The 27,447-nt window shown below is 58.4% G+C and overlaps 1 protein-coding gene across 3 annotated transcripts in view; it reads right to left on the minus strand.

The window, feature by feature from the left end:
* The window catches only part of TTC28 (tetratricopeptide repeat domain 28), a 583,146-nt gene that overhangs the window by 13,066 nt on the left and 542,633 nt on the right, over window positions 1–27,447 (minus strand). For all 3 annotated transcript variants that reach the window (XM_037052403.1, XM_037052402.1, XM_037052404.1), the window contains 4 exons: window positions 16,461–16,605; window positions 6,606–6,785; window positions 3,964–4,684; window positions 1,934–2,058 (listed from right to left, as the gene is read on the minus strand). In XM_037052403.1, the coding sequence (XP_036908298.1) occupies window positions 1,934–2,058; window positions 3,964–4,684; window positions 6,606–6,785; window positions 16,461–16,605 (1,171 nt within the window). The remainder of the gene's footprint in view (window positions 1–1,933; window positions 2,059–3,963; window positions 4,685–6,605; window positions 6,786–16,460; window positions 16,606–27,447) is intronic.

Consider the following 27,447-nt stretch of genomic DNA (forward strand, 5'->3'; position numbering starts at 1 on the left):
CCTGGGGCCTTGGCTAGCAATGACCCTCTTCGTTATACTTTTTGATTCATTCTTCACCTGCCTTCAGCACTGGCCTTGGGAACCTGGGCCCCCTCTGCAATCAAGTTCCCCTCCTTCCTTCCAGGGCCTAAACTGGCACCTGGGACATGGGCTGAATCCATCAAGTAACCACTGAGTTAACACTGCCCGGAGCACTCCACGGGGCTCCCAACAGCCTCGGGCCTACCCCCGGCAGCTTTTCTCTCTAGAGAACCTCTGTCCATCCTGATATACTGCATGCCCTGGGGCACATGCCCTTACCCTCACTGGAGGGACAAGAAAGTCATTCCAATATGTCACCTGACACTTTTCTTACAGCAAAAGCCTGGTGCGGTGGGTTGACATCACAGGCAGCAAAACAATGAGTGTCCCAGGCAAAGCAGAGGACCAGCCAGCTGGCTGTCCGTTGGGCTGGAAGGGCCTTGGAAGACACACTGCATGCAGGGTCAAGTGGCACCCAGGGTAATTAGAGATAAGGGCTGGTGAACTTGACTCATGGCCCTTGTAGTCACGCCAGACATGAAGCCAAGAAAGAAAACCTGTAAATGTGCATGAGGAGCCTCAAGGCCAAATGGGGAGCAGCTGAGAGGCCTGGCTCTTGCCCCACAGCCTGGCCTGGGAGAAGCAAGCAGTTAACTACCTAAGGCAGTCTGGGGGCTTGTGCAAGAAAGAGGATCACTCAGGGTATGACAGGGACCTGAGAAGTGCTGAGCAACTTGGGGGCTCTGTGTAGCTTTCGGGCACAGGTTAAAATTATTTGAGACAGTCTCCCCAAATTCTCAAAGCATTTGAGCACATCTACCCTGCAGAAGGCAGCTGGGCCACCTGAAGGCCGGCCTGAGAGCTGTCGCCGGTTTTCAGGTCAGAGCTTGCTTTCTTGTTCCCACAGTGACTTCTTTCAGGCCCAAGAAAAACTCAGGCCGACCCTAAGCTTGAGAAACACAGATGTCTGATCTAACACCAGGGGTGCACAGAGAGCTCCCACCCTCAGGATCATGGGCAGTAAGTTTGCCCAGCGGAGGGGACGTGCCTGCCCAAAACCCAACCCCTGACTCTGCGCTTCCCACTCAAAGCCCCCAGCTCACCTCCAGGGCCTGTGCGGACCCCTTCCTCTAGTCTGCCCCTGTGCGCACCTTTGTCCAATGAGGGGGCCACGGAGCAGAAAGAGCTCGGTTGTGGTGCGGCCCCGGGCTGGGACTGGGCTGGACTTTCTGCACAGAACTCCAAGCAGACTGAGCATTCAGAAGTATTTGAAACTGCCTTCGGGTTATCAAGGTGGAAGGGTGGAACAAGTTCTATGTCACTGTTTCTTGGCTTTATTTATAATTTTTAAATGCAAGCACAATGTGGGGCCTCTGTACTCTCACCCAAGTCCTGCAGAGACTAGGACTGACGAAGGTCAAGGTCAGGCTTGGACTCCTTCCACCTGAGTTTAGGGGAAGGCCAGTGTCATCTGATTATAAAATACTGTCTTGGCTACCACCACCCTATTGTGTGCCAGTTACCTTTCCTTTAATCTTTGCAATGATCTTGAAAAGTTAAAGTTTGATCCCTACTTCTAGATAAGGAAATTGAGGCTCAGAGAGCCAAGGTGACTTGCCCAAAGCCCCATGACCCGTAAATGGCTGTGAAGTGGGCCCTTGCTCCAGGTCTCTCCTCGGCTGCCCCCTCCCCAGGGGCCTGGTAAGGACTACTGCAGCCATGGTTATGGCACCACACGATGTGCCCACTGCCTGGGTGAACTGGCTTGACCCACAGACACCTGGGGACACGGTCTGTTCCACCTGCTCATGTGCCCTGGTGCCATGGAAACCAGCCTCCCCCTTCTCACGCATCTCCAGCTGGTCTGGGCTCCATGGGAAGCCTGGTGGAGGAGCTCCCCGGGCCCTCTTACCAGGTGCAGCAGCACCCGCAAGGCGTCCCTCGCGCGCTCCGGGTGCTGCAGGATCTCGGTGAGGGCCTGGCCGATGAGTGAGGAGGGACTGTTCAACTTCACGTCACTCCCAATGAGCATGAACCCTGTGGAGAGCACAGAAGGACACGTTAGAGCCTGCCATTACCTCAGCTGGGCTCCGGTAAGAGCAAGCAGACAGGGCCAAGCTGGGGGGGTCCACATGTCCACCTGGAGCCCGTCCCCCTCCCCAGGCACCGCTTCTGTAAGCAGGTCAGAGCCGTCTCCTCCAGCCACTATGCCACTGTGGGGCCAACCTGCCCTCAGATAATGGAAGGAAAGGGTTTTCAAAAAATGAGTGAGCCAAAGCTGCTTTTAAGGGCAATGGGACATCATTACACATCACTTTCCCCATAACAAAGCTATGACCTAAAATTATCTGTCACTAAAACGAAAGACAAAAATACCATGTCCCTAAGCACGCTGGGAAGACAGGGAGGGGGCCTGCACAGAGGGGCAGGGGACTTGTCAGGAATAAACAGCCAAGCACGGGGACTGGGTTCCCACGGCCCTGCAGACTGTTCTGTGGGCCCAGACCCCCTTCCTACTGCGGAGCGCATGTGGTTACAGGGATGCTGAGAGCTGAGCTTTCCACGACTGGGTGGAAACCACCGGCAGTGCCTGCGATTCCTGCCTCTCTTGGCAGCAGGAGCAGGTGAGCCACGTAGGCGGGCCCAGGGCCTCAGCGCCCACCTGCCGGCCTTTAGGCGGGGCGACCAGAGAGTAGGCCTGCTGGACTGACTACAAGTTTTTCTTCAGCCAGGAGAAGAACTGGGTAGATGCTAGAGTTGTTTTGGATGCCTCTTTGAAAACATACTATGGCTGTGTTGTGTTTGTGACTCAAACAAACGTGCCCACGTGTCAATAATGTAGTTCATCCGCTTGGCATTCCCCAGCACAGCTCTGCACCGGGGCCTCCGGGCTCCCCGTGTGCTGGCCGGCTGAGCCTGAGGGCACACTGGCTCAACCTCAGGGCTGCTCCAGTGTGCAGGTGACACTGACGATCTCAGCACATGTCAGCTGGACTGGTTCTGAGAGGAGGAATGAGTTGAAGGCCATTTTGTTACCATCTTTTAAATATGTCCATGGATGGTATGTTTTTGGCCATTAAAACAAAATGTAAAAGTTTAAAAGTAGTGTATTTGTTTATCAAGGTTTGAGACACTGCATTACGGGCCAGTGCTGTCATCATGGCGTCCGGGGGGCATCCTGGGAGGTGCAGGGCGAATTCCGAGGGACCACACCAGACTGAGGTCACGAGGTGTGTCAGCAAAACCAGCCGGCAGGGTGAAAGGCTGGGCGGGAGAGTGGTCCTGAATCGGGTTGGGCCTGCAGCCTCGCAGGGTCTCCCGCTTGGGAGGAGGGCCCACAGGGACCCTGGAGGATAAAGGTGGTCATGAGCTGAGAGGCAGAGTTCCTTGTCCCCCGTCCTGTGACCAGCTGTCACAGGGAACATTCTCCCTTCCCTCCCAGACCCTCCGACCCCTACAGTAGGCCCACTCAGCACATGTGATGGGCGTAGTACACTGCACACATCACAAGACACTCATCCTGGTCCTCGAGGATCACCTTACATGCGGACAGAGGAACTGGAGGAACCGTCGGCACTGCGTCCTTCAGCCCGTGTGGCCACTGGGGTCACTGAGCTTCAGAGAGGGCTAGTAACCCGCCTCAGGCCATACAGCCTAGCCATGGAGCTGGAGCAAACGCAGTCTGCTAACTACAAACCTCGGGTCTTCCCCACGCTGCTGCTCTTCTCCGCAGCGGCTGGATTTACACAGGGCACTGTGAAGTGGCTTGTCCAGGAAACACCTCAGGAGTTTTACATTCACACTCCAATGGCTAAGGACTGTTCCACGCTATGGTGGGAACAGCCTGATTTGGTGAGGGTAAGTCTCGGCAAAGGAGGCTGTCCCCAGTCTCCCCATGCTGCTTTCCCCAGACCCCGCCCACCCAGGGGCCCTGGCTCTCACCTGCCCAGTTGGAGGGGTGCGCGAAGGCCTTGCTGCTCTGCACCACCTTCATGGCCTCCGCCAGGGCAGCGCTGGCTTTTAGGCTATTCAGCAGGGACGAGTAGAAGGCGTGGAGAAACATTTTGGAAGCGGCCACAGGCACAGGCCACAGAGACACCAGGACACACTGTGCACCGGCAGCCAGGAAGGCACGAGTCAGCGCGATGACCCCGTCGGCCGTAACTTTGCCGCTGGACTCCTGAGAGGAGCCGAGGACCACCAGCTTCACGGGGAGCCGCAGGTCCAGGACGTCGGCAGCCGTGAGCAGCAGCTCCTGCAGGGGCGGGCAGTCCGAAATGCTCTCCCCGTCACTGGCGTCATCCTGCACCCGCAGGGACTCGGGGATCGTGTAGGGGTGGCCGAAGGAGCTCTTGCTGCCGGCAGGGTTGCCATCTGTGCTGGGCGTGAGGACCAAGGCCGACAGTTTCCAAGAGATGTGAGTGGCGAAGTGGACACACTCAGCCTGGGTCAGGGCGCTCATGACCCGCTCTTTGGTGGCTGCGCTGCCCACCAGTGGCTGGCAGCCCAGCAGTTCTGACACCATGTAGGCTTCCTCCTCGGCTGAGGGCATTGGCCCCCACAGCCACCTGTCCATCACTGCTGACGGGAGCTTCGGGTTGCCGATGACAGCTGCCGTGGATGTGGGACCGGAGTAGGCGGGCGGGGTCCTCCTTGGGTGACACTAGGGGGGAGGAGGACAAGCACAGCGCGGCCATCGGACCAGGGCATGGGGACAGGGGCCGGCTCCCCTCCAGGGCTGGGCCCACCTCGACCCCTCCTGCTCTTCTGGTAACCTCGTTCACTCTCATTTCCCACACCATTTTGACACAGGTGCAGGTCTTACCGAAAATCACACCTGCTATGACAAGCTCCTGAAAATAATCAGGACTGGGTGGTGAGGAGTCAGTCCCTGCTTGTCAAAGCTCAGAGGGCTGGGGAGGTGGCACTGAGGGGACAAAATGTTGGAGGTGAGGGTCTGTGGTGCCCACCTGCCCCACGACTCATACCTAGGGGCCTTCGCCGGGAGCCCCTAAATAAGGGGAGACCACTCCTGATGAGTCGAGGGTGGGGCTTTGTTTAAACTGTGTAAAAAGCAAGTCAGACTCGGGAAGACAGGGCTAAACCCAGTCCTTTAAGGACCCGGCATTACTGAAAAGATGATCACTCCTCCATCTCGTGTGCTGCAAAATGAAAACGTCACTGAATTACAAAGCCAGCACAGGGAAGTCCAGTGAAGTTCTGACTTGCCCCCACAATGCCTTTTGATGCCTTCTGGGGAACATCAAGTATGAAATTATTTCAAAATAACTTTTTGGTGCCTATGGGTACTGATGCCTTAAAACTTCGGGTAAGAGAAATGCCTCTCGGGTGCCCGTCAGGAGACGGGACTCTTCCCTCTCATGACACTGGCACAGCCAGGTCACTGTTGTCACCAACATGAATTCCCTCAACAGAGGCGATCTCTGTCCCAAGGTGTGGTGGACCTGCCTCTCCCCGCCCCATGTGGGACCACATCTGCCTGGGCCAGCTTGCTTCGCTTCTGGGATTCAGTCAACAAGGACCAGAGGAAAACTCAGAGAAAATAATTTCTTTCACTTGATTTTGTCCCATGAGAAAGGTACAATTCAGCAACAAAAACAGCCAAAACTAAGATCTCCAAAACCCTGTGAGGCAGAAAAATGACCCGCTTGGAACCATGCCACTGACCAAGGCCAGCAGAGGTTGGCCATGGCAGGGCCGTTGGGCCCAGACTCTGAGTTCTTAACTCCGCTGACACTCCCTCCCCCACACGAGGCCTCTGACCAAGCCCACCCGGTGGTCTGGGGGCTCTGTGGGCAGCAGCAGCTGGAAGGCATTTCCAAGTCTGACACAGGAGCTCAGGTCCTGGTGGTGACGGCAGCCCTGTGGCTGGGGCGGTGAAGGACGAGAAGGAAGCCAGGGTTTCAGGATTTCTGAGTGAGTTTGGAAGAGGGAGTGGGAACTCGGGTCTGGCTGGAAAGACGCTCTAACCAGGTGGGCAGGGCCAAAGGTGGCCAAGGGGTGGGACCTGTGGCCTGTGGGGGCCCACTGTCACCCTCTTGATTTTCATAGGTGTTTCATCCCACACTGACTTTTTTGCTGAATGAGACCCAAGTCCCACCTGGTCCCCCCAAAACCACCGCATTTATTTTCAGTTCTTTTGTTGGCCTGTGGGACTCTTTCACTGGACACTAAGTTTGTCCACCACTGCTGCCTGTGGCCCCCGCACTGGGACCGGCTATGCCTCATCGCCTCGCTGGGGGCCTGTGCAGGTGGGCGACCAGCTTCCTCCGGGACTCAGCCTGGCCCCGAGCCTGGCTCAGTGTCTCCCAAGTACTCACAGTCCTGATGTCACAGCAAAGAAAGTTAAAGAGAAATGACTTGAAATGTGGCTATTTGAAGTAGCAAAGAATGGTCCGGGCCGTGCCCCTGCTCACAGACAGCACTGAAGTCACCCCACCCAGCTGCTGACTGCACAGCAGTTCTGAGAGGTCACACCCTGTGGCTTCGGGGCCCAGGCTGGATGGAGACTGGGCCTCAAGGACCCGAGAACGCAGCGCCCACAGGTGTGCCACGCGCCTTACCTTGGACTGCGGGCCGAGGGCACGGATGGAAGGGACGGCGATGAGGGCGAAGCGCTCGTACAGGTACTCGTTGGAGGAGCTTCCTTTCAGGAGGGCGAAAGGGATGAGGTAGAGCTCCCCCTCCAGGACCAGGACCAGCTGCCGGTGCCGGCCCACGGGGCCGCTGGAGTGCATCAGGCCCTGCGGAGCAAGCGCATGGCTGACACGGGGCCCGGCGGGGCTCGCGCACACCAGGCCGGCGCTGAACAGGGGACCGAAACATGCCCAAAGGACCAGGCGCATCGAAGGGTCCTCAGGGTCACATGGGTGGTGGGCTGGGCACTGCTCACAGGAGCATCACCAGGCCATGAGGAGGAGGTTAGGGGACAGTGTCTTCACGTCCACAGGGGAGGGTGGGAGGCTGGGGTCACCAGTCAGGGAGTGGGGGTCCCACAAAGATGAGACCTAGCCCCAGCAGACCCAGACATTTCCACAGGAGTCAGGATTAATGCACAGAGCAGTCATCCCAGAAAAGCGCAGAGAGTCACAGAGGGCCCCAAAGGCCCAGTGGGGAGAGGACGCACTGGCACCAGGGCCCTAACGGCAGTGCTGGAGCGACTCGCTCAAAAGTAAGGCCTTAGCCACAGTGGGATGTGCCACCCGTTTCAGTGGACGAGAGGCCAGAAAACCACAGTGTGAACAGACGGTGTGGGAGCTAGGGCGACGTCCCCCAGGGGGAGGGTTCTGGACGCCAGGGTCTTTCGTGACCTCCAGGCCTCTGTGCTCCTCTGAGGAGAAGGTGGCCCCTTGGCCTGGGCTCTGCAGTGCTGTCCCCATTCGCTCCCCGGGGCTGTCGGGGATGTGACCCCCATCACTCCTGACACCCACGTCAAGGACCTGAGGGAGGGGTGCATGGAGACCGGAGCAGGCAGACACCGCCCCATTCCTATTCTCCACAGATGCACTTTGTCGGAAAGAATTGCTGCTGGAGACCAAGGCCATAGGAACCTTGATGACAGAAAGGGGCAGCTGGGAACTCTGGCTGGACAGGCTGAGGGTGAAGCAAAGGGGACGCGGAGGCTGCCGCCCGTGTTCGGAGTGATGCCGCCAGATAGACCACGCGCACACTGCGCCTCGGGCACTGGCCCAGCCCTGGGCCTCAGCCTCCCCCGCCTGCCAACCCAGCAGAGCACCCACTGGGGGGCTGCCCTGCCCTGAGGGGCAACTGTGTGCACCTAACCCAGTGGAAGGACTGCTGTGGGCGCTTGGCTGCGGGTGGCAGCCGGCCCTCAGCTGACCCAGAGTGACACAGACCTGGCCAGATATTCAGTCTGTACAAACCCTCTGTGGATTTTCTTTTTTTAAATTCTAGCTGCATCTAAAGCAGAAATGCAAATATGAGGCCAATTTGCTTCCTTTAAGAGCTGTTTCCCAAGAAGGGATAAAAAGTCACTGCAGGACCCGGGAAGGAAGAAGTGGGGTGTGTCACAATGTCCCCGGTGCTGCTGGCGATGAGTTTCGGGTAGGCACAGGAGGGTGAGGAGGGCTGGGTGCCCGCAGCCCCCCTTCACACCTCTGTTGGCTCCTGGGCCTGGTGACCCGCCCTGGGCCACACAGCGCCCCCTGCTGCTGCAGCCTGCCCAGGAGACCGGAAGCGGGCTGGAACGGCTGGACTGATGGTGTCCTGACCTCAGGGACAGGTCAGCAGCAGTGACAACCGCTCGCTGCTCAGTGAGAGCCCTACTGTGGGCAACACGGGGACTCAGGCCGCCTGCCGTACGTACTGTAACACCAGACCCACCTCCGCCGACCTGGCAATGCCAGGATGCTGGACGAGATGCCAGCCCCACCCCTGCAGGTTCCCCCCGGGCTCCTGCTGCCAGGGCCCGGACCCTAGTGAGTCTCATCCCGTGTCACCGGGTGTCATCCCTTGGCCACTGACTTACCCACGACAAGCCCCAGGCCATGACTGCACCTACACATGTGAATCAAAGGCAGGTCAAGGAGCAGTGGGTGAGGTTAGAGGGGTGACATTGGGGCCCCAACCCTCATTTGGAAGGAAAATGCAGTGGCGACCCTGCTCCACCGCCACACCCCCCCATCACAGCAAGCCAGGTAAGCTACATTCAGATTATAAGACGCATCCCCTTTCCTCCCAAATTTGGAGGGGGTGTGTCTTATAGTTTGAAAAATACAGTGTGTGTGTGTGTGTGTGTAACATTTATAGTTACTTTTACCATAGGGAGTAAGTCTTCATATTAAATTTCTCCTGGTGCAGCAGAAATAACCTACTGTGCAGTGTCTGTCTCCCGACTGGACCTCGGCTGTCCATCTAGCAAGGACTGCGAGGATCGAAGCCTCGTCTAGGGACCAGGGGGGAGAGGCGCAGCCTGGGCAGAGGCCTTTGCCATGGGATCTGGGTCAGGATGCCACGTCAGGAGCTCTCTGTGGCCTGGAACTGCTAGATCGTAGGGCACGTGGGGAAGGCTGTGGACAGCTTGGTGGCGAGCACTTAGACAGGACACTCGACTGCCTGCGCCCCAGTCCCCAAACCCACGAGACACCACTCATGTCCACCGCCCCACAAGCCTGGTGGGCAGAGCCGACTGCAGCAGGTGTGGGGTGCTCGGGTGGCACAGATCTGGGCCAAATGTGAGTTTCAAATGTCTCCAGGTGCTTGAAATAAGGTGAACACAGGCATTATTTATACTGTTCTCTCCTCTGGACCTCAATCACTTTCCAAAATAACTCATTCTCTTTCCCCCTGGTGTTTATAGACAGTCACGTGGCTAAAACGTGTAAATGGTCACTCTGGAGGGTCCAGCTCCAGATCTTAACCGAGGGCCTGAGACACCAATGTCACCACCACCCTCATCACCCACAGCTACTCCTGAGTGCCCACAGCACCTGACACGTGAGGCCTGCTACCAGGCAGTTGCCCTGAGCCAAGTTTATCTGAGGCTGTGGTCCTCCCAGGCGGCCCCACAGGTCCCGAATGTGCGTGTGGGTGGGGAATTCTGAGTCGATGACTGTTTTGGCCCGTGGGGATCTCCCAGATACACTCCCAGTGCCCCGGGCTCCTGAACTGTTTAGAAAGCACGGGTATCAGATGTGGTGACTCATGTCCTGACTTCTGCTTAGGAACTACGTGTTCTGTGCACACTGCCAGGGTCACAGGGGCAACCTGCAACCTCTGGCCACCTGTGTGACACCACTCGTGCCCACTGCTCAAACCAGCTGGCTTGGCCCTTGGATGTCTGGGGACAATATCCCTTCCACCTGCTCACGTGCCCTGGTGCTTTGGAAACCCGTTAGCTCCCCGCTCATAGGAGGCCTCTCAGAGGGTCACGGCATCACGAGCCAGAGGAGTGAACATCCCTGATCTTCCTGAATCCATGAGCTTTCAGGAAGATTAGATTGAGGATGAGATGGACTTCACTGTGTGTAACAAACTCAAAAAGCAAAGGATGTTGGTTGGGTCCCCCAAACCATGTATAGAGCCCTAAGGACCTTTCCTGACCATATTTTCGATTAAGTGAATTGACAAAACAGAACTTTTTAACGTAGAGGAGGCCTTTCTGTGATACTTTGGATGGATCTTGGTATCATGGATGGATGTATACAGTTTCAGCGAATGTCACATACAGCTGTCCCCATTATCCACAGGGGACACATTCTAAGAACTCCCAAATGTGCCTGAAACCACATAGGGTACTGAACCCAACATGTACAGGTACTGCGTCTTCCCCGTGCACAAGTGCCCATGAATAAGTGTCATCTGTAAATTAGGCATAGCAAGGTCTTACCAATAACTAATAACGTGGGACAGTTACAGCAACACACTAACACGAGTTATGGTGGCAGTAAGTAAAATAAGGGTTACGCAATCGCAGGTGCTGCAACGCCTTGGCAGTCGACCTGAGGACCCAGACAACTGCGGTGTGACCACTGGGTGGGCAGCATGCACAGCGTGGGGACACTGCCCGAGGGGTGACTTGTGTCCTGGGGCCGTGTGAGCGCGCATCACAATGCTCAAGGTGGTGTGCAATTAAGATTACGAACTGTTTATTTCCGGGATTTCTCAATCAGTATTTTCAGACCTCGGCTGTCCTGTCCGCAGGTAACTGAAGTCGCAGAAAGCAAAAGCACTGATGGGGGGAGGAGCTACTGTGCTTGCTCTAAGTAACCCCAAACCAGACTGACATCTACCGAGATTACAGACACTCCACTCCACCAGAAATGCAGAATTCAAGATCCAGCCGGCTCAACAGTGTCCTTCGGCCAAACAAAAACCCACCAGCTTGCTTGAGGAACCTACAAGGAGAGGGGTGAGGAGTCTGGGTGCTGGAGAGGCATGACCCATGGCCAGCAAGGGTCAGCACCAGCCTCAGCCACATCAGCCAAAGACGGTGCTCACGCTTCAGGGCCCTTTGTGCCTTAGGGGCCCTCTCATGAGGTCTTGGCTGACCTCATCAAAATGAGCCCATACACCCACAATGGCAGGAGTGCCTCAGTTTACCCAGAATGTGCCAGGATGAGGCTGAGATGGGCTGTTGAACACCAGCTTGAAGGGAGCCAGAACCCCTACGACTCTCGCCCAATAGCACTGACCTGAGCGAGGGCACCAGTGACCTCACAGGGACTGGCTGGTGGGCCTGCGAGCTCTTACCTTCGGGTTCAGTGGCACAGACACCTGTGAGTGACTGCCTGCATTCTCCTTCCCCTAGTCCCCTGTGGAAGTGCCTGCTGTCTCCACAGGGGGGGGGGCAGGCAGGGAGGTCAGTCCTCATCTGGGTGTTACTACAGATGTGTCAGCCAGAAACCTGTAAGCTGCCAGCCCCACACGCCCTAGTCTCCAGGGCCTCATCCCCCGCCCCACACTGGGGTCTGGGGTGGTTTCTGGGCACGAACACTGCCCGCCGTCCCCAAACCCTGCAGTCTGGTCAGAAAACCTGCACTGAATGGTCGGCCTCCTCTCCCAGGGCCTCTGTCCAAGGGTCAGCTGGTCACTGCGCTGCTGGGTTTGCAGGTGTTTCTCTCCCGGAGCAGCACGTGCAGCCCCGGCCCAGCCCCGCCCCGCATTCCTGGAGGAGAGCTCCAGCGTTCGACAAGGCAGTTTCCCAACCTAAGTGGCACAAACCATGAGTTTTAAAGCACGTTCCCGGGGCCCAGAAACAGGCAACTCGACTTCACAGGCAGCCACATCCACCAAGAGCAGGGGTGGGGGTGGTCTTTCCTTTTCTGATCAAAGTCCTGTCCTAGAACTGTACTTTTTAGACTCGAATACAGGAAACAAGGAACTGAAATAAATGGAAATAACAAAAAGGATGCCAAAGACTCAAAGAAGTCCTGTCTCTAAGGACCCAAAAATCCCCAATACAGACCCTCAACGAGTGATTTGACCAAACCCTAAGGAATTTCCTATTTGAATCCGTTTTCCTGATTAAAGCAGCTTCTGGCTCTAGCGAAGGCCTCATGTGGGACTGGAGTGAATGAGCAGCTTCACCCCAGCAGCCCCGGGGCAGCCACACGCATGTGACCCCAGAACACGTTGACAGTGCGTGGTTCACAGCCTCCCCACCAGGAGTCCAGGGCGGGCAGGCTCTGCCTTTTCACCGGAGCAGGGAAGCCTGAGCTGGAGGCGTGGTCACTGTCCCTCGTTCTAACTGATGAAAAACAAACGCCTCAGATACACACAGGGTCCTAGTCCCTTTCACACTAAACACTTGCAACTTTTCAATGGTGACATTTTCTCCATTTGGTAGCAGACAGGATCTGATTTAACGTTTGCAGAAGGCTCCCGTGCAGATGTAACTGGGCCCCCTGACGTGTGTGCCCTCCCGACAGCACAGGACAGCGCGGTTCCAGGGAAGAGCCACCGCACTGCCACTGCCCTCGAGCCAAATTAAGTCAGGCACTGGCGCAAGCCTACGCTAACATGTTCTGGTCCACATTTCCTGCTGCCGACCAGTCCCTGAGCAACAAGACTGCGTCTAAACGGAAGCAGTTGTTCAAATAATTACAAGCCCCATGTGAAGAGACTAATCGTTTTAGTCTTGAAGTGTCAGTGATTCATAATCTCGGACTTTGTTTTGACTTGTATTTTCGATGACAACATGGAGAAAGCTCTGGCTCTCTCTGGCGGCCGCCAGCCGGGAGAGGCTGACGGTGTCGTGTCGCCCTCTAGTGGCCGCCGGAGTGAGTGCGTGTGCGGCCGTGGGAAGCCGAGGAGGACCCAGGTCGCCTCCCGCAGGGCAGCAGCTCCGCTGCGGAGGAGCTAGCAGCCCTCCCCTGGCTCTGCGCGGCCTCTGACCCTGGCCCCGCGCGGCCCCTGACCCTGGCCTGTCCGCCCCACCTGACCCATCCATGAGCATCAGACGCGGGGCCACCCCAGCTCCTCCGCCACCTCCCTCGGAGTCCGGGAGAGCGTGCCAGCACGTGTAGATGGTGCTCCAACAGCCGGTGCTCCAACGGCCGGGTGAAGGTGGGGGATGGGGGGGTGGGGGCGGGAGAGGCTCCCGACCAGAGCCCCGCTTTGCAGGGCTCTGAGCGGTGCTGGTGAAACAGGACAGGTGCTTTGGTCACCAGGGACAAGCCTGTGCTCTAATAGGTCCCTTCAGTGGCTCCTGAAAGGTCCACTCTGTCTTGTTTGAAGCAAACAAACTCTGTCACTGTGTTCAGTCACCTCAGTCACAAAAGAGGCTGTTGTGTCAAGAGCAGAGGATGTGCCTTCTAACTGAAGGCCTCACTTCAAGATCGCCCGCACCCCGTCACCCGGTCTACACAGCTCGGCCCTGAGTGCAGCGAGTGCCGCTGCTGCCCCCCAGAGGCCCCGCCACACGGCGGGGCGCGGGCTCCTGCTTTTTCCGTTCGCTGGAGAAGGCGGCTGCAGTGGCTGCTCTGGCCCGTGGAAGGCCCGGACCCACACCCCCTCCCTTTCCTCGCACCTCTGCAGGAACGCACGGTCTAGACACGAGCTGCCACTAACCTCACTGGCACGGTTTCTTAGAGTCGCAGTGGGGAGTCCTCGGGAGTAAAGCCATCTGACAAACACAGGCAGACCGTGTCGACTCACAGAGCCCCCGCCCTCGGGCTGCTTTCTCCGGGGTGGGGACACTGCACTGACCATCTCCCCTCCAGCTGCTGCTTCAAACTGCTCTCCACCTGAAGGGCTTGTCTCCGGTGCAGAGCCCCTGCCCAGTCGGGGGGCGGGGGGCAGCACCAGCCACTGAAACAACACTCAGACAAAGGTCCCCAGCAGGCATGTGGCTGGCATTGTGACCCTACCCGGAAATATGTCGGGAACCTGGCACTGTGCTGACTGGCAGGGCTGGGGGCTCACTGGATTCAAAGCTGCTCAAGAGCAGGCCCGGCCCCCTCCTTCTGCTTCGTAACCCCTCAGAAACCTCCCCGGGCTACGCAAGAGGGTCACAGAGAAACCACGAGCTGACTTTTGCCGTGGGTCTTCTGCTTTCTATGCCAGACCAGACCCAAAAAGAGAATGCAGCTTTGGACCACGCAGCAGCCCATAAACTTTCCTGAGTGCCAGCATGCACTGGGCCCTGTGCCAGCTGCTGGGCACAGAAAGGGGACGGCCCTCCTTGCCTAGAGGGAGTGAGGTGGGCAGCAAGGGAGAGAATGAGAGGCATGCCAAGAGGTAAGCCCCGAGTCTGTGAAGTTATCAGGTGCCATGGGACCTGGCAGCAAGGACAGCAGGGGATGAAGGCTGCAGGGCATGGGGGGAAGGGGCAAGAAAGGCTTCAAAGAGAAGGAGGCACTTGTGCTGGGCCAGAGGACGGCGAAGCGCTCACCAGCTCCGGATGACCTGAGCCTCTGAGCCACGCTGGCATCAGCCTCGGCAGAGGCCGACAGTCCCAGCCCGTCCCAGTCCCCGCCATTCCCCTGCCCACCTCCAGCTCCAGTTCAACCTTCAGGGAGCAAATAATCTGGGACCTGAACACCAAAGGGGAAATGCAGAGGGACTCACTGCCCAGTAAGGGTCCGCACAGCCTGCGGAGGAGCCGCAGGGTCGGTGTGGGATGCAGAGGTCAGGGCTGGTGCGAGGCCACTGCAGCAGTGTGCCTGACGACTGGCGGCAGGGAAGAGTGCTGAGAAGCCGGCCGGGTGTCTGGATGTGTGCTTCTGACCCGCGCTTCCACCCGCGAATCAGACTAAGTAACGTCATGGCATCTGAGACGCTCCGAGTGCCCTGTGCAGTCCTGCTCCTCTCAGTAAAAGGAGGACACTGAGCGGGCGGTGATCCTACCAAGGACAGGGCGGCCGCATGGGTTGCAGGGAAGGAAGGACAGGGCTGGCTGCTAGGCTGATGCGACTGGACGCTCCAGGTAAGGGGAGGCTCAGCTGCCAGAGGCAGGTGCGGGCACAGCAGCCCCCACTCACCAGGTGCGTGCCCGCTGCTGCCTTGGCCCTGCGCACTTTTCACATTCACCTAATCCTGTCCCCACTCTCACCTGACACGCTCAGCGGCAGCGTCTCCATCTCCTGAGGAGGCCAGATGCACTCGAGGAGGGGAGGCAGCTGGGCCGAGGTCACCCAGCAGGGAGTGGGCAGTGCCAGACTTGGGTCCAGCCTGCAGGCTCCCAAACGCCTTGTGCTTTCCTCATCCCTGTCTCCCAAGTGAGGGACATCCACAGGGCACCAGCAGGCCATGCGGCCTCCCGAACATCACCAGACAAGTGGAGACACGCCCTCGGACGGCCAGGCAGGGACAGGCACGGACACTTCCTGGGGACAGGGCATCGCTGCCAAGGTGTAGTTCCTGGATGTGCTGCCCTCCGGCAGAGGGCTGACGTGGGAGAAAGAGCTGCTGAGACGTCACCCCCACGCTGTGGAACAAAGCTACCTGCCGCAGGCAGCCACCAGGAGGGACCCGCAGGCAGTGGAGGCAGAGGCTTGCTGCCTACTCTCCGAGGGCTGATCATCAGGCCCTGCCCCACCTGCGGTGGGGTGCTGGTTTGGTTTGGATGAAGTCACAAGGGCAGGGACCCCACGATATCAGTGCCCTTGTAAGAGGAGGAAGAGACTTAAGCTCGCTCTGTCTCTGCCAGTTGAGGACGTAGTAAGAAGGTGGCCATCTGCAAGCCACAAAAAGAGTCCTCACCACAAAACCGACTACACTGGCACCCCGATCTGGGACCCCCAGCCTCCAGAACCCTGGGAGATGAGTGTCTGTTGGTTAAGCTGTGCGGTCCATGCTGCCTGTCAAGGCAGTCAGCACTGACTAACACATAGTCGTACACGTGGCATCTGCCGGGCTCACCACTCACAGTCCTGAAGACGCTTGAGTCCTCACCCAGTCGGAGAGCCCTGTGCAAAGGCCACTCTCAACCACCTCGAGAAACCGCAAGTGCAAGGATATCTTTGACAGTGGCCTCCAACGGTCGGTGAGTCCTGACGATGGCAAAAGCAGAGGGACCTGCTCTCACCACAAAGACCTGGGTGGAAGTTGCTCAGGCAAGATCCTCAAGTGAGAGGTGGGGCCGTGGGGACACGCCCCCAGCAGAGCCACTAGCACGTCCTCCAAGGTGCCTGCTCGGGTGGTTCCTACCAACAAGGGTTGGGAGGTGCCCTGGGCCTGCCTGAGCCTCCCAGTGTGAGGAAGCTGGGGGGGGAGTGTTACTTGTTCGTCCTAAAGAGAACCGAGGCCGAATTTACCAGGCTACAAGGAGCAGAATTGGCACTTGAACCCGGGTCTGCCAACTCCGAAGCTCAGTGCCTTATTTAAACAGGCAGCCAACTTCCAAATGCTGGCTGAGAAGTCAGAAGAGACCGGGGTTCTGGAAACCTCCACACGGGCCCCGAGCAGGAAGTGATGCATCCCGATGCCACGAAGCCCGCAGCCCCGGTGGCACTCACCCCTTCCATGGGCGCGATGAGCAGGTCATACAGAGCGCGGAGCGGGGGCCTAGCGAAGGAGCTCTGCCTCCTGGGAAGAGAGGAGGTCCCGTCCTTGGCGGGCGACGTGGTGCTGCTCACCAAGCTCGTCATGCTCTGGCAGCTCCTGGGGAGAGAAAGGCCGGGGATTGAGCAGGGCCGGGGGCTGGGAGGGGGTGGGCAGCAGGGACGCGCCCCTCAGCTCTCCAGCTCCCGGGAAAGGCCGGGGGAGGCCACACAGCAGGGCCCGCTCCCTCCCGCCTTCGCCCCCTCTCCTCCCTTTCAGGAATTTGCACAGAACAGCGAGCGCGGACAGAAACCGCAGGCGAACCAGCTGCACACAACGGCCTCCATTTCTGTGGAGTCCGCCTGCATAATCAGATGTCCCAAAGTGCTGTTCAGGGGACTTAATTGCATCCTTGGGTGGCGTGACTGCACACAGGCAAACGTGAGGACCATCAGAATCAGCAGCAACCACCAAACTGACGGAGGACAGTGGCCCGAAGCCAGTGAATCTTCGCAGGCAGGAGGCACGGACAAGACAAGCGGCGTGCTGGCCCCAACCTCGGCCTCAGGTCAGCCACTGGGCAGCCACCTGAGCCCAGCACAGCACGAGGCCCCTGAGGCCCCGGCCCCCGCCAAGGGGAGACAGTGGGGACAGCTGAGCGGGCAGCACCTGCGGAGCGCTCAGCTCAAGCCTGGCCATGGGGCTGCGTTTTGCCTTCTAACTCACGTCCCAGTGTTTTCAGGGAACGTTACATTGACATGGACGGTGTTTCCAAGCCCACGGGCCCCGAGTCTCACACTCCCTACTCAGGGTGAGAACTTTGATTTGCTCATTTAGGAAATGTCCCCTGAGCACCAGCTACCTGCCAGGGACTGGCACAGGCCCCAGGGACCTGCAGAGGACAAACAAACGGCACAGATGAGCAGAGGGGCCAGCAGGAGGAGAAACGAGCCCATGTCCACGCAAGGACCGGGCTGCCCCCACGCGGCTGTCCTGGGGTTCCCTCGGAACGCTCAGGCACGGGGCCAGCCCTGTCCGCTGCGCCATGCACTTTGGTGCAGTGCGCCAGCTGCCGGCAGCAGCAACTCCTTGGTCGTCCCCCGAGAAAAAGAAAGAAGGTGGCTTTCCCTTCTGGGCAAGGCCAGGACCTGTGACCATCTGAGGAAACGATTTAAAAGATTTGTGTTTTCCAGGTTTGGCGTCAACCCCCTGGTCTTCCCCCATCCTCCTTGTTCTCAGCAACATCCCCCTTGACCTAAATTCCAGGGTTCTGAACCCTCTTGGCCGCACCTGACCCCCCCCCCCCCCCCCGCCCCACTCACTGTCAGGGAAGAAAGAGCCAAGAGAGGGGCTTGGGTTGGAGAGCCGTTCTCGTCCACTCTCCATCTCACTCACCCAGGAAACATGTAATCACAAGCGACTGCGGCCTCTCATTGCCATCAGATCAGTGAAGCGCAGGGAGCCCTGCAGTGCCACTCAGAGGCCTGCTGAGTCCCCCGTCCCACTGCACAGAGCGATGTTCCCCTGAAGGGGACAGCACCCGGCCGCTCTCCAGGGAGCATTCGGGCAGGACATGCCCTGTCAGCCGTGGCGCCCCGTGCTCCTGTGCACAAGCCCGTGTGTGGACCTGCGTTCTGGCAGATGGACCACGGCCTGGCGAGCCCGCGCTGCCTTCGGGATGGCCCGGCGGGGCAGCAGCGGGACCACTCGGTGCCTGCCCCCACCCCTGCGCCCCTCTCATTTCACTCCCTAGACATGTCTGCCTGGACTGTGGGGGCCTGAGTCTGCGGGACCCAGCTGCAGACACACGGGGAACGTGCCATGTCCCCAGACAAGGCTGTGGCCGCAGGAGACTGCTGGGGTTGCTCCGTCAACCCCAAGGCCTAACTAAAAAAAGCCCCCACAGGAGAAAGACACCCTGGCCCTAGAGCGCCTCCCTCCCGCACCCTGCTCCGAGCTCCTCTGTGGGCACGAGGAAGCCGAGCTGTGCAGGGAACACACCGGGCACTCCTTTCGGCTGCCCCAGAGCACGCTCACTCCAGAGTCCTAGGACCCCATGCCCAGCCCAACTGACGCCCCCGATGACAGGGCTCCCAAGGGCTCAGGACCTTAGCTGGGTGCACCCTGGGGGCCTAAGCAGGGGACTCTGCTGGTGGGGTGACTCGAGTCATGACGTCTAGAAGCAGCATGGCAAGGAAGTGCCAGAGAAGGGTGCCTCAAAAAAGGCAAACATCTGGGACAGGGAACTGGGGGGTGTACGGTGGACAGCCTGGCCAGGCAAGCCGTCTGCCCCCTGGGCCTGGCGTGGTCATCTGCAGCAAGGGGAAACGCAGCCCACCAGGTGGGTGTCGGAACTGGGGAGCATGACTGCAGAGCGTCCAGAACCTGAGAGGCGATGCGAGTCTTAGCTGATGGGGGAGTGAGACAGAGCCTGGGCAGGAGGGCACAGAAGGCTGGGGACTCGAGTGTGGGTGTGGATGGCTGTGGTGGGTTTTCACGAAGCCCAGGCAGTGCCAGAGGCACCTGCAAGGGCCCGACACCGCTAACCCCTTCTACATGCTGTGCTGCTCAGGTGCTGTCAAGCAGGCAGGTCCACAGGGGGCCAGGCCACGGTCCCTGCACCAAGCCAGGAGGAAAGGGACCTGCTCACTGGAGGTGGGGGGGCACCGAGGCACAGACCTGGATCAGTTGCTGGTCAGGAAGAGCTGAAGGGGGGCTTCCTGGAGAGACCATCTAATGTGGCACGAGGGATGAGTGGGAGTTATTGTCCCTGACTGTGGGCGAGGAGGCCGTGCCAAACTGAGGGAGCAGCGTGGGGAAAGGCACAGACGCTGGGGATGGAGACTGGGGTACACAGGGCAGTCGGTGTGGGGATAAGTGGACAGAGGGTCGGGGATGCAGGCTGGTAACAGGGAGGGGTAACGTGGAAGAGACGAGGCCTGGGGGAGGCCAGCTCACCCCCTTGAACGCCGGGCTAGCGCCTCCCCAGGTGGGCATCCCAGGCTGTCTGAAACGCACACCTGGCCTGAGGACTCTCCCACAGGTCTCGAGGGCCGTGCAGAGCACCCAGCTGGCGGTGACCCCACCCTCACCCCTGGGCAGCTTCTGCCAGAGGCCAGCCAGATGCTGTTGCTCCGGGCTGGGGAGCATGAGCCAGACCAAAGCTGCTGTCTGCCCTGCAGGGGCCTCCCCAGGGCCACCCGTCTCGGCATCTGCGCAGTTCTAGGCAGTGCAGATTCGAGAGAGCTCAGCCCTGCCGGGGGTGGGGGCAGGGCACCCCAGGGCAGACAAAGATGGCCATGGAAGCCAAGCGGTCATGTTCAAGCCTCAGCAGAGCCCCCCTGCCTGTGGCACCTGACTCTGTCCTGCTCCCTCCCAGGCTGTCGTGCCCACCCATCTGCTCCCAGATGACATGAATACTGGCTCTCAGCCTGCTACTCTGGTCCCTTTCGAGGCTTGGCAGGTCCTAGGTGAACTGTCTCTGAAGCAACAGCTTCTGGGTAGTGACCCGACCCAGCCCAGGCTGGCTGGCACCTCAGGACCCAGTCGCATGGCGTCTTCCACTAGTCAGGCGGGAAGCCCGGCATCTGCCCCTCAACTCGGGGCTCCTCTTCAGTGGAAGGCACCTATTCCTGGATATGTCCTTTTCAATGTAAACAAAGCCCAGGAAATGCTCAGCTGGTGATTAAAAAATAAACAAACAAACAAAACCCAGGACTTCCACCAAGATGGAGGCATAGATGGAAACACTGTGCCTTCTCCCACAACCAAGTTTGAACACAACAGAGGTTTGGAGAACTAGGACACAGCCAAAGACCAGAAAACGGAATTATACGGAAGTCCGACAACTACGAACCGTTCAACGGGGACGGTAAGAGAGGCGGAGCCAGCAGCGGAGCTGGGTCAGGCAGGACAGATTCCCCGACCTAGGCGCACAGGCAGCCCGGAACCTGTCAGGGTGTGGGGCAGACTGACCGCGGTCGCACATTTGCGCACAGTGAGTCGGACCACACAGGCCCCAGGGGGTGAACCCAGTGGTGGAGGGCTGACGGCGGTGGCACACTCGCGTGCAATGGAACGAAACTCATGGGCCTGGTGACAGTGGTGGCTGCGGCGCCGGGGTCGCGGCAGCAGGCGGCAGATGGGAAGCCATTGTCCCTCTTTGACCCCGCCCCCACATACAACGTCATAACCCAGCCACTTAGTTGCCCTGTTCTAGTGAACACTTTAGGGCTCTGATCCTGCTATGGAACAGGCACGAACAGCCCAAAAGATGGTGCAAGAAGAACTCAAAGTCCCAGAGCCAATGACTCTAAGAGACCAAGAAATTGCCAGCCTCTCAGAAGCACAATTCAAGACACTTTATCAGGATGCTCACAGAACTGGTAGATTATAGTCACAAATTAGAGGAACATAGTCACAAATTAGAGGAACATATGAAGGCTAAACTAATTGAAATGAAGGGAGATGCACAGGAAACCAATAGTGATGGAAAGGAAACTGGGACTCAAATCAATGGAATGGACCAGAAGGAAGAACAAAACATCCCACCAGAAAGGAATGAAGAAATGAGAATTCAAAAAAATGAGGAGAGGCTTAGGAATCTCCAGGACATCTTTAAATGTTCCAACATCCAGATTATAGGGGTACCAGAAGGGGGAAAGAAACAGCCACGAGTGGAAAATGTATTTGAACAAATAATAAAGGAGAACTTCCCCAGTCTGGCAAAGGAAATAGACTTCCAGGAAATCCAGGAAGCTCAGAGAGTGCCAAAGAAGTTGGACCCAAGGAGGAACACACCAAGGCACATCATCATTACATTAGCCAAGACCAAAATGAAGGAGAGAATCAGTTCCTCAGTTCCTCTTGGCCTTGGTTTCCTGCCCCCCAGTTCTCAGCCTCTGAGCCTGTGGTCCTGGGAGGGCTCTCCAATGGGTGCGGCATCTGCCACTGCTGTTTGATTGAGGACAGTGCAGGGATTGCCCATGTGGAGAAACCAGACAGCGGTTCCTGCTGGACAAACTGCCGCAGAAAGGGCGGTGGGGCATGGCAGAGAGGTGGGCCCGGTGGAGGCCACTATCTGAGGCTGGGGCTGCTTGGAACAGGTGCCTCCGCTACAGGGGGGAAAGGGGCTTAATGAAACACAACCTTTGACCTCAGATTAGTGATTCAGGTGTTTTGGGTTTTGTTTTGTTTTTTAAAAATATATTTTATTGATTATACCATTACAGTTGTTCTATTCCCCCCTGAGGGTCCCTGGACCCCAGAGCCCTCCCGAGGCACAGGTGTGGGGAGGGCATTGGACTGAGCGGATGCAGGACCCGCCCCTGCATTGGTCACAGTGGCAGTAGCTGTGCCTGCCCCTCCACAAGCTGGAGGCCCCGCAGCCGCCCGGCAGACCGCAGTCAAGGACTCGGGCCTGGGCTATGTCCACCTAGACGCCTTCCTAGAGACGCCTCAACCATTCAAAACAGCCAAGCAGTCAGCTGCTCGGCCCTGGGCCTGGGAATGTGGTGGTGTGACTGGTGAGGCCCATCCCTTTCCTACTCTTTTCCTTGCTTATTAAAAAAAGGGGGGGGTAACCAAAGTCCTTGTACATCTCTTCAAGTTTTAGAAAATTAAACATTAACCCCATTGAGGAAGCCACCACAACTCTCTGCTGACCGACAGCCCCACCGCAGCCCTCCCCTCACTCACCCCCTGGGAGTCCCGAGTGCAGGCACGCCCCCAGGCACCCTGACCCCCCCACCCCCCGAGAGCTGGCACCACTCTGCCGAAGGCCCTGTGGTCAGGTCTCCAGCCACAGCTGTGTGGCAGTGGGTCCTCTGAGCTCTAAGCCTCTGGCTGGCAGTGGCTGACAGGTGTGACTGGGAGTGTGGGTGACCTGCTCCCTGCTGTCCTTGCTAGCACAGCTGGCTCTTTCCCGGCACTGTCCTGGTGGCATAGAGCATCCCTGGCCCTGCGGGAGAATGGCCATGCAGCTGGAGCAGGGGACCTCAGTTACGGGACCTCTCAGCCGCTTTGATTTCTGGGGGGCCTTCAAGCCTGGCTGACTTCTCTCTGCCTCAGCTCTCTGGACTCTAAGACTCTCCATTTCCCCTAACGGGAGCTCAGACAGGTGGAAACGCCCCACCTGGCAGGAGAGTGTGCCCCACAAGAACTGCGCTCCCTGTTTAGGCACCAGCCAGGCCTGACACAGCCACAGCATCTCCTGGGGGCCTCAGGAAGCGGGGTTGCTCCTCCTTTACAGTTAAGGAACTGAGGTTCAGAGAGGGCAACAGAATGTATGAGGCCACGGTCAGGCCTCCCACCTGCGGGGGTGGGGCTCTCATTGTGCCTTCCCAGCCTCTGGGACGCAGGAGCAGCCTGTAAGTCTGGGCTCAGCTCCGACCCCCGCCCTGCTGGCTGCTGGGTCTGGGAGGGTGCAGCGGACAGCAGGCACTTGGGCCACTGGCAGCAGTGCGTGAAGGAGGGCAGCTGCACCACCGCACAGCTCCAGCAGGTGGCACTAGCTCACTTTCTTCCAGGCCTGTCCATTTACTGCCAGGATGCTCTCTGGCTAATTGACAGCCTCGCTCTCAGCATTTTCTCACATCACATTGTCTTCATTAGGTCATTCCTCAGATGATGTTTATTAATCGACTTCCGGAGAAATATTCGTTTTCTGCACTGCACGGCCATCTGTGTGGTGATGGGAAAAGGAGAGGGAGCAAGCACGTGTCCGGGAGAGGGGGAAGCCGCCTGGTCCCCGCTTGTCAGGAATGCAGAGCTCCGAGATGATATGTGACGTGCTACCGAGGAGGGCAGAGCATCGGGTGCAGTCGATGTCTCTGGAAGGATGACGAACACCAGGCGGCCTGGGGAGCACTCACTGCTCATGAATCTCCTTCCAGGGACGAAGAGCTCTATTTCCCGGGCAGGAAGATTTACAGTTGGGCTGGGCCCACAGAAGGCCCAGCGTGCCGGCCTCATGCTCAGTCACACGGGCGGACGCAGCCCACATGTGGCCACCTCGGGGACTGGTGTGCCTGCCAGGTGGGAACGAGCTCGGTGGAGGGGACGCAGCGGGGACCTAAGGGGAGCATGTCAGAAGTCTCGGTCAGCACCGCGGCTCCCGCGGGGCTCTGTTCAGGAGGGAGGCCAGCCGCTGTGCAGAGCCGCGCGTGCAAGCCCCTGCCTCGGCACACACACACACGCCGGTTACTGGGTGTCCACACTCCAAGTCAGAGACCTCAATGAGCAGGTGGAACCAGGAGCAGGACATCTCAACGTCCCCTTGGGTGAGACTAGTAAAGGGGGCCCCCCAGTCCGTGGTCTCCAGGGACACGCAGAAACATCTGGCTCTGAGAGTCTCCCCCACCTGTCTCTGTGGTCTGGGGGGAGGAACCAGCACCCCGGGCGCAGTTGGGACGGATCACAAGGCAGCAGAGTTTTGGGTCAGGCTGGCTGCAGCTTTCCCTTACACGATTCTCAGCCTGGGAGCAGGCAGCACCGCGAGGGGCAGACTTGGGTAGACCATGAACAAACAGGACCCCAGACAGGCGGGAGCCACAGGCGGGAGCCGCAGGCGGGAGAGCCCAGGCCGCCATGGAGCACCTTCTCCTTTCCCAGCTCTCCCCCACGTCCCGTCCTCCTGATCTCAGTTCCCCACCTCGCTTCTGGGGCCTTCCCGTCTGACCATCTGGGCCCGGGGAAGTGGAATGAGCCGATCCAGGAACACTCACCTCTGGGCACACCGGCCACAGCATCTTTCAAACTGCAACTCGGGAGGGGACAAAAGGGAACAAATCGACACGGGCACCTTCTGTGTGGGCTGGGACATGCATGCATCATTGGAATCCTCACCACGAAGTACCCCAGGCCCCTCCACTGTTGCAGGTGAGTTAGCAGGACTCAACCTGAAGCATCTCACCTAAGGCCGTGATGGCAGGGGCAGGGTCCTGCTCTTCAAACGGCCAGGCACAGGAAGCCGGCAGCCTGGGGCCTCTGTTCTCTCGGGAGCCTGAAGCCTAGAGCTGCTGGGGACTGATCAGTGTTTCTCTTTCGCTTCGATGTTTCTCTCCCTCCCTTCCCTCTCTCTAAAAATAAATAAATAAAATCTAAAAGAGAGAGAGGGAAAAGGCCTGATGCCATTCAGCGGCTCTCCCCTGTGAACGTCCTCACACAGGGCCGTCTCCTCTGGGGGATGAAAGCTGTCAAGGGACGCACTTGAAGCCCTTACGCAATGAGCCGTGGGCGCCTCTGCCCGCTCCCTTCCATAATCGCCAAGTGCCTGCTCCCTGGGGCTGCTCCCTTCGCAGGAGAAGGGCTCGAGGCTGGGCGGGCTCGAGGCTGGGCGGGCTCAGGCAGGGCCCCTCTCAAGATGCGGGATGAGTTTCCAGATAAGAGTGACTCGAACTCCATCTGGAGGGATGAGACGAAGAGTAGCCGCCTGCCATCCAGGCGGGTGGTAAGGTGAACAGTACAGGCACAGGACTCTCAGCCAGGGAATGGGCGAGTAGGGCAGGGGGGAAGCCCAGCTCCGTACCCAGGACCATGACCTCACTGAGCCTCTCTGACTTCGAAGCATCCTCCTGGGGTAACACTGAATGGCAGTTTCTGGAGAAGAGTAAGCCTCGAGGAAGAGACCTGGCAATGGTAACGGACAGAGAAATGGAGACCAGAAAGGTTACAGGGTTCACCTGGTAGGTCTTCATATAAACTGCGTCTGGCGCATGAGGTCACGGGGACAGCACAATGGCTGTGGGGGTGCAGGGGAGGGGCGTTGCTTCAGTTCCAACTTTGCCCTCCGCGGGAAGCACCTGGGGACTACTCTGTGAGCGTGCAGCCTGTGAGTGAACGTCAGGGCCACTGGCCGCGGCCCTCTCTGCTTTGGCTGCTGGGAAATCCCAGGGGCCCACCCGGGCCTGCCTCCTGCAGCGCGAACACCGCGCGCTTTGTATATAAACTCCACTCCCTCTCCTCTACCTTCACTCGCCTTGATTTTCTCATCCATTTTTTTTTTTTTCATATGATCGGGTGGCATTTTTATGTTTTGGTAAACTGTCAAGTTGTGGAGCAAGAACGTGAACAAAGAAATAAGTGGTAAAGAAAACATCATTTATAAGTTAAATTCACCCTCAGACATATTGGCAGGCTTGATACAGAGAGGCAACCCGTGGAGAATCCTACTGCACGGAGAACAAGCTTGTCAGCACCCGCCGGGTGTGATTTTAAAGCGACTTCTGATACACCTCTCCCCGTCACACCTCACCCCAGCCGCACTCGTGCTGCCACACAAGGGGTCCGTTAACCTGGTGGGTGGCTCAAGGCAGCACGTGGGGACAGGCGGGGGTCCCAGAGGAGGACGGGGACTCTTGCCGAAGGCCCAGTAGCTGCTGTGGGCAGGGAAGGCTCCGGCCCAGAATCGCCTCCAGGAGGGCTGGCCCCAGTCGGGGTTGGAGAGAACACTCAGCCGTCTCGGTAGGGCCAGCAGGAGAGCGGACGGAGTCTTGGCCCATAGCCTTGGGGCCACCAGCAGAGAGCAGAGGACAGGGCTGGCAGGACACCAGCCAGAAGTGAGTGCGGAACCTCAGCACTCAGGGCCAGAGCTGTGGGTGTAACTGATATCCAATCAGATCGCCAGCTGCATTTATCCGAAGGCTTTCTGGTGTCTGGCGGCCAGAGAGAGGTTGTGAGGGGAGGAATCATCAAGCTATTCAATCAGGTTTTGGAGTAAAACTTTGATTCAAAAAGTGGTTGATTCACCCACTCCCATGCCACAGAAACCTCAGACCTAAGTGGGGAGAGAAAGAAACCACTCGCTGCCCGTCTGTCCATCAGCCCGGTCAGTGCGTCCTCATAGCAACTCTATCCACAAGCACCTTGATCCCCGTTGTCCGACGAAAAGACAAGTCGCTCAAGGTCACCCACTAATAAAAGGGAGAGCCAGCTTTCAAGTCCAGGTCTGTCTGGCCCCAGAGCCCAGGGTTTCTTCCCTCTCTGTGCCTCCCCAGAGAGAAGCAGCAGACACACACGCAGAACCGGGTCTGCACAGGCCCTCCTGGCCTGCACGGGCTTCTGTGCACCGCCGTGGCTGCCTCAGGGTGGAATGGAGGCAGGCCTCATGCAGACGCATCCATGCAGGCAGAGACAGACAGACAGACACACAGACACACACACACACACACTCACTCTGTGAATGGGAGAGGGGCACGGGCTCGCACGGATTCCAGCTTATTGGCTAGGCTGACCCTGGGGGACAGAGCTTAATCTCTCCCCAGTCACTGCCCTTCCCCAGGCCCTCAGGAATCCTGGGCAGAGCGGTCCTCCCACCCTCCTGTACAGTATACGGCACATCCCCTCCCACCTTCATGGCAGGCCAGACTTTTGCTCACAGATTTTGGAGAACAGGTAGGCTCTGGGAGTACTCCCCCCTCCCCACTATTATGGCTTGACTTCAGAGTTGAGGGCAGATGGGGTGAGGGGAGAGGAGGGCAAGCCCTGTTGTTATGCCTCCACATGCCCCCTGGCTTCCTCAAGTGCCCCCTACCCCCACCAAGGGCAGCCAGCTCTGGCTGTCTGTCCCCAACTCTGGCCACTGGCTACTCACTCCACCTGTCTCATTGCTGAGGTCCTCTTCGCAGCAGGCAGCCCCCTGGGTGGGGAGAACCAGCGAGTGGCCGCACCGGTGTGCCCTGCCCACTGGGCACGTCTGCACCACACATGCCGCAGGCATGCAGACCACACCACTGTGGGCCGACTCTTGCAAGGCCTCGTTCTTTAATCTCTTCTCTCCTAGTACTGGTCACAGGAGGCTGGCTGAGTGAGATTGTGATGCCTCTTCTTTCAGGACCCCCAATCTTTGTGATTGATTCTCTTGGAGGACCCCCAACTAAGCCAAGGAATCCCAGTGGTAAGTTCCCCAACACAGGCTTCTTTTAGGGAATGGGCATGTGGCCCAGGTGCTACCTGGAGGTTGCA

Source organism: Sturnira hondurensis, unplaced genomic scaffold (genome assembly GCF_014824575.4).
Source record: "Sturnira hondurensis isolate 20B ecotype Veracruz unplaced genomic scaffold, ASM1482457v3 Scaffold0007406, whole genome shotgun sequence".
Classification (NCBI taxonomy): Eukaryota; Metazoa; Chordata; class Mammalia; order Chiroptera; family Phyllostomidae; genus Sturnira; species Sturnira hondurensis.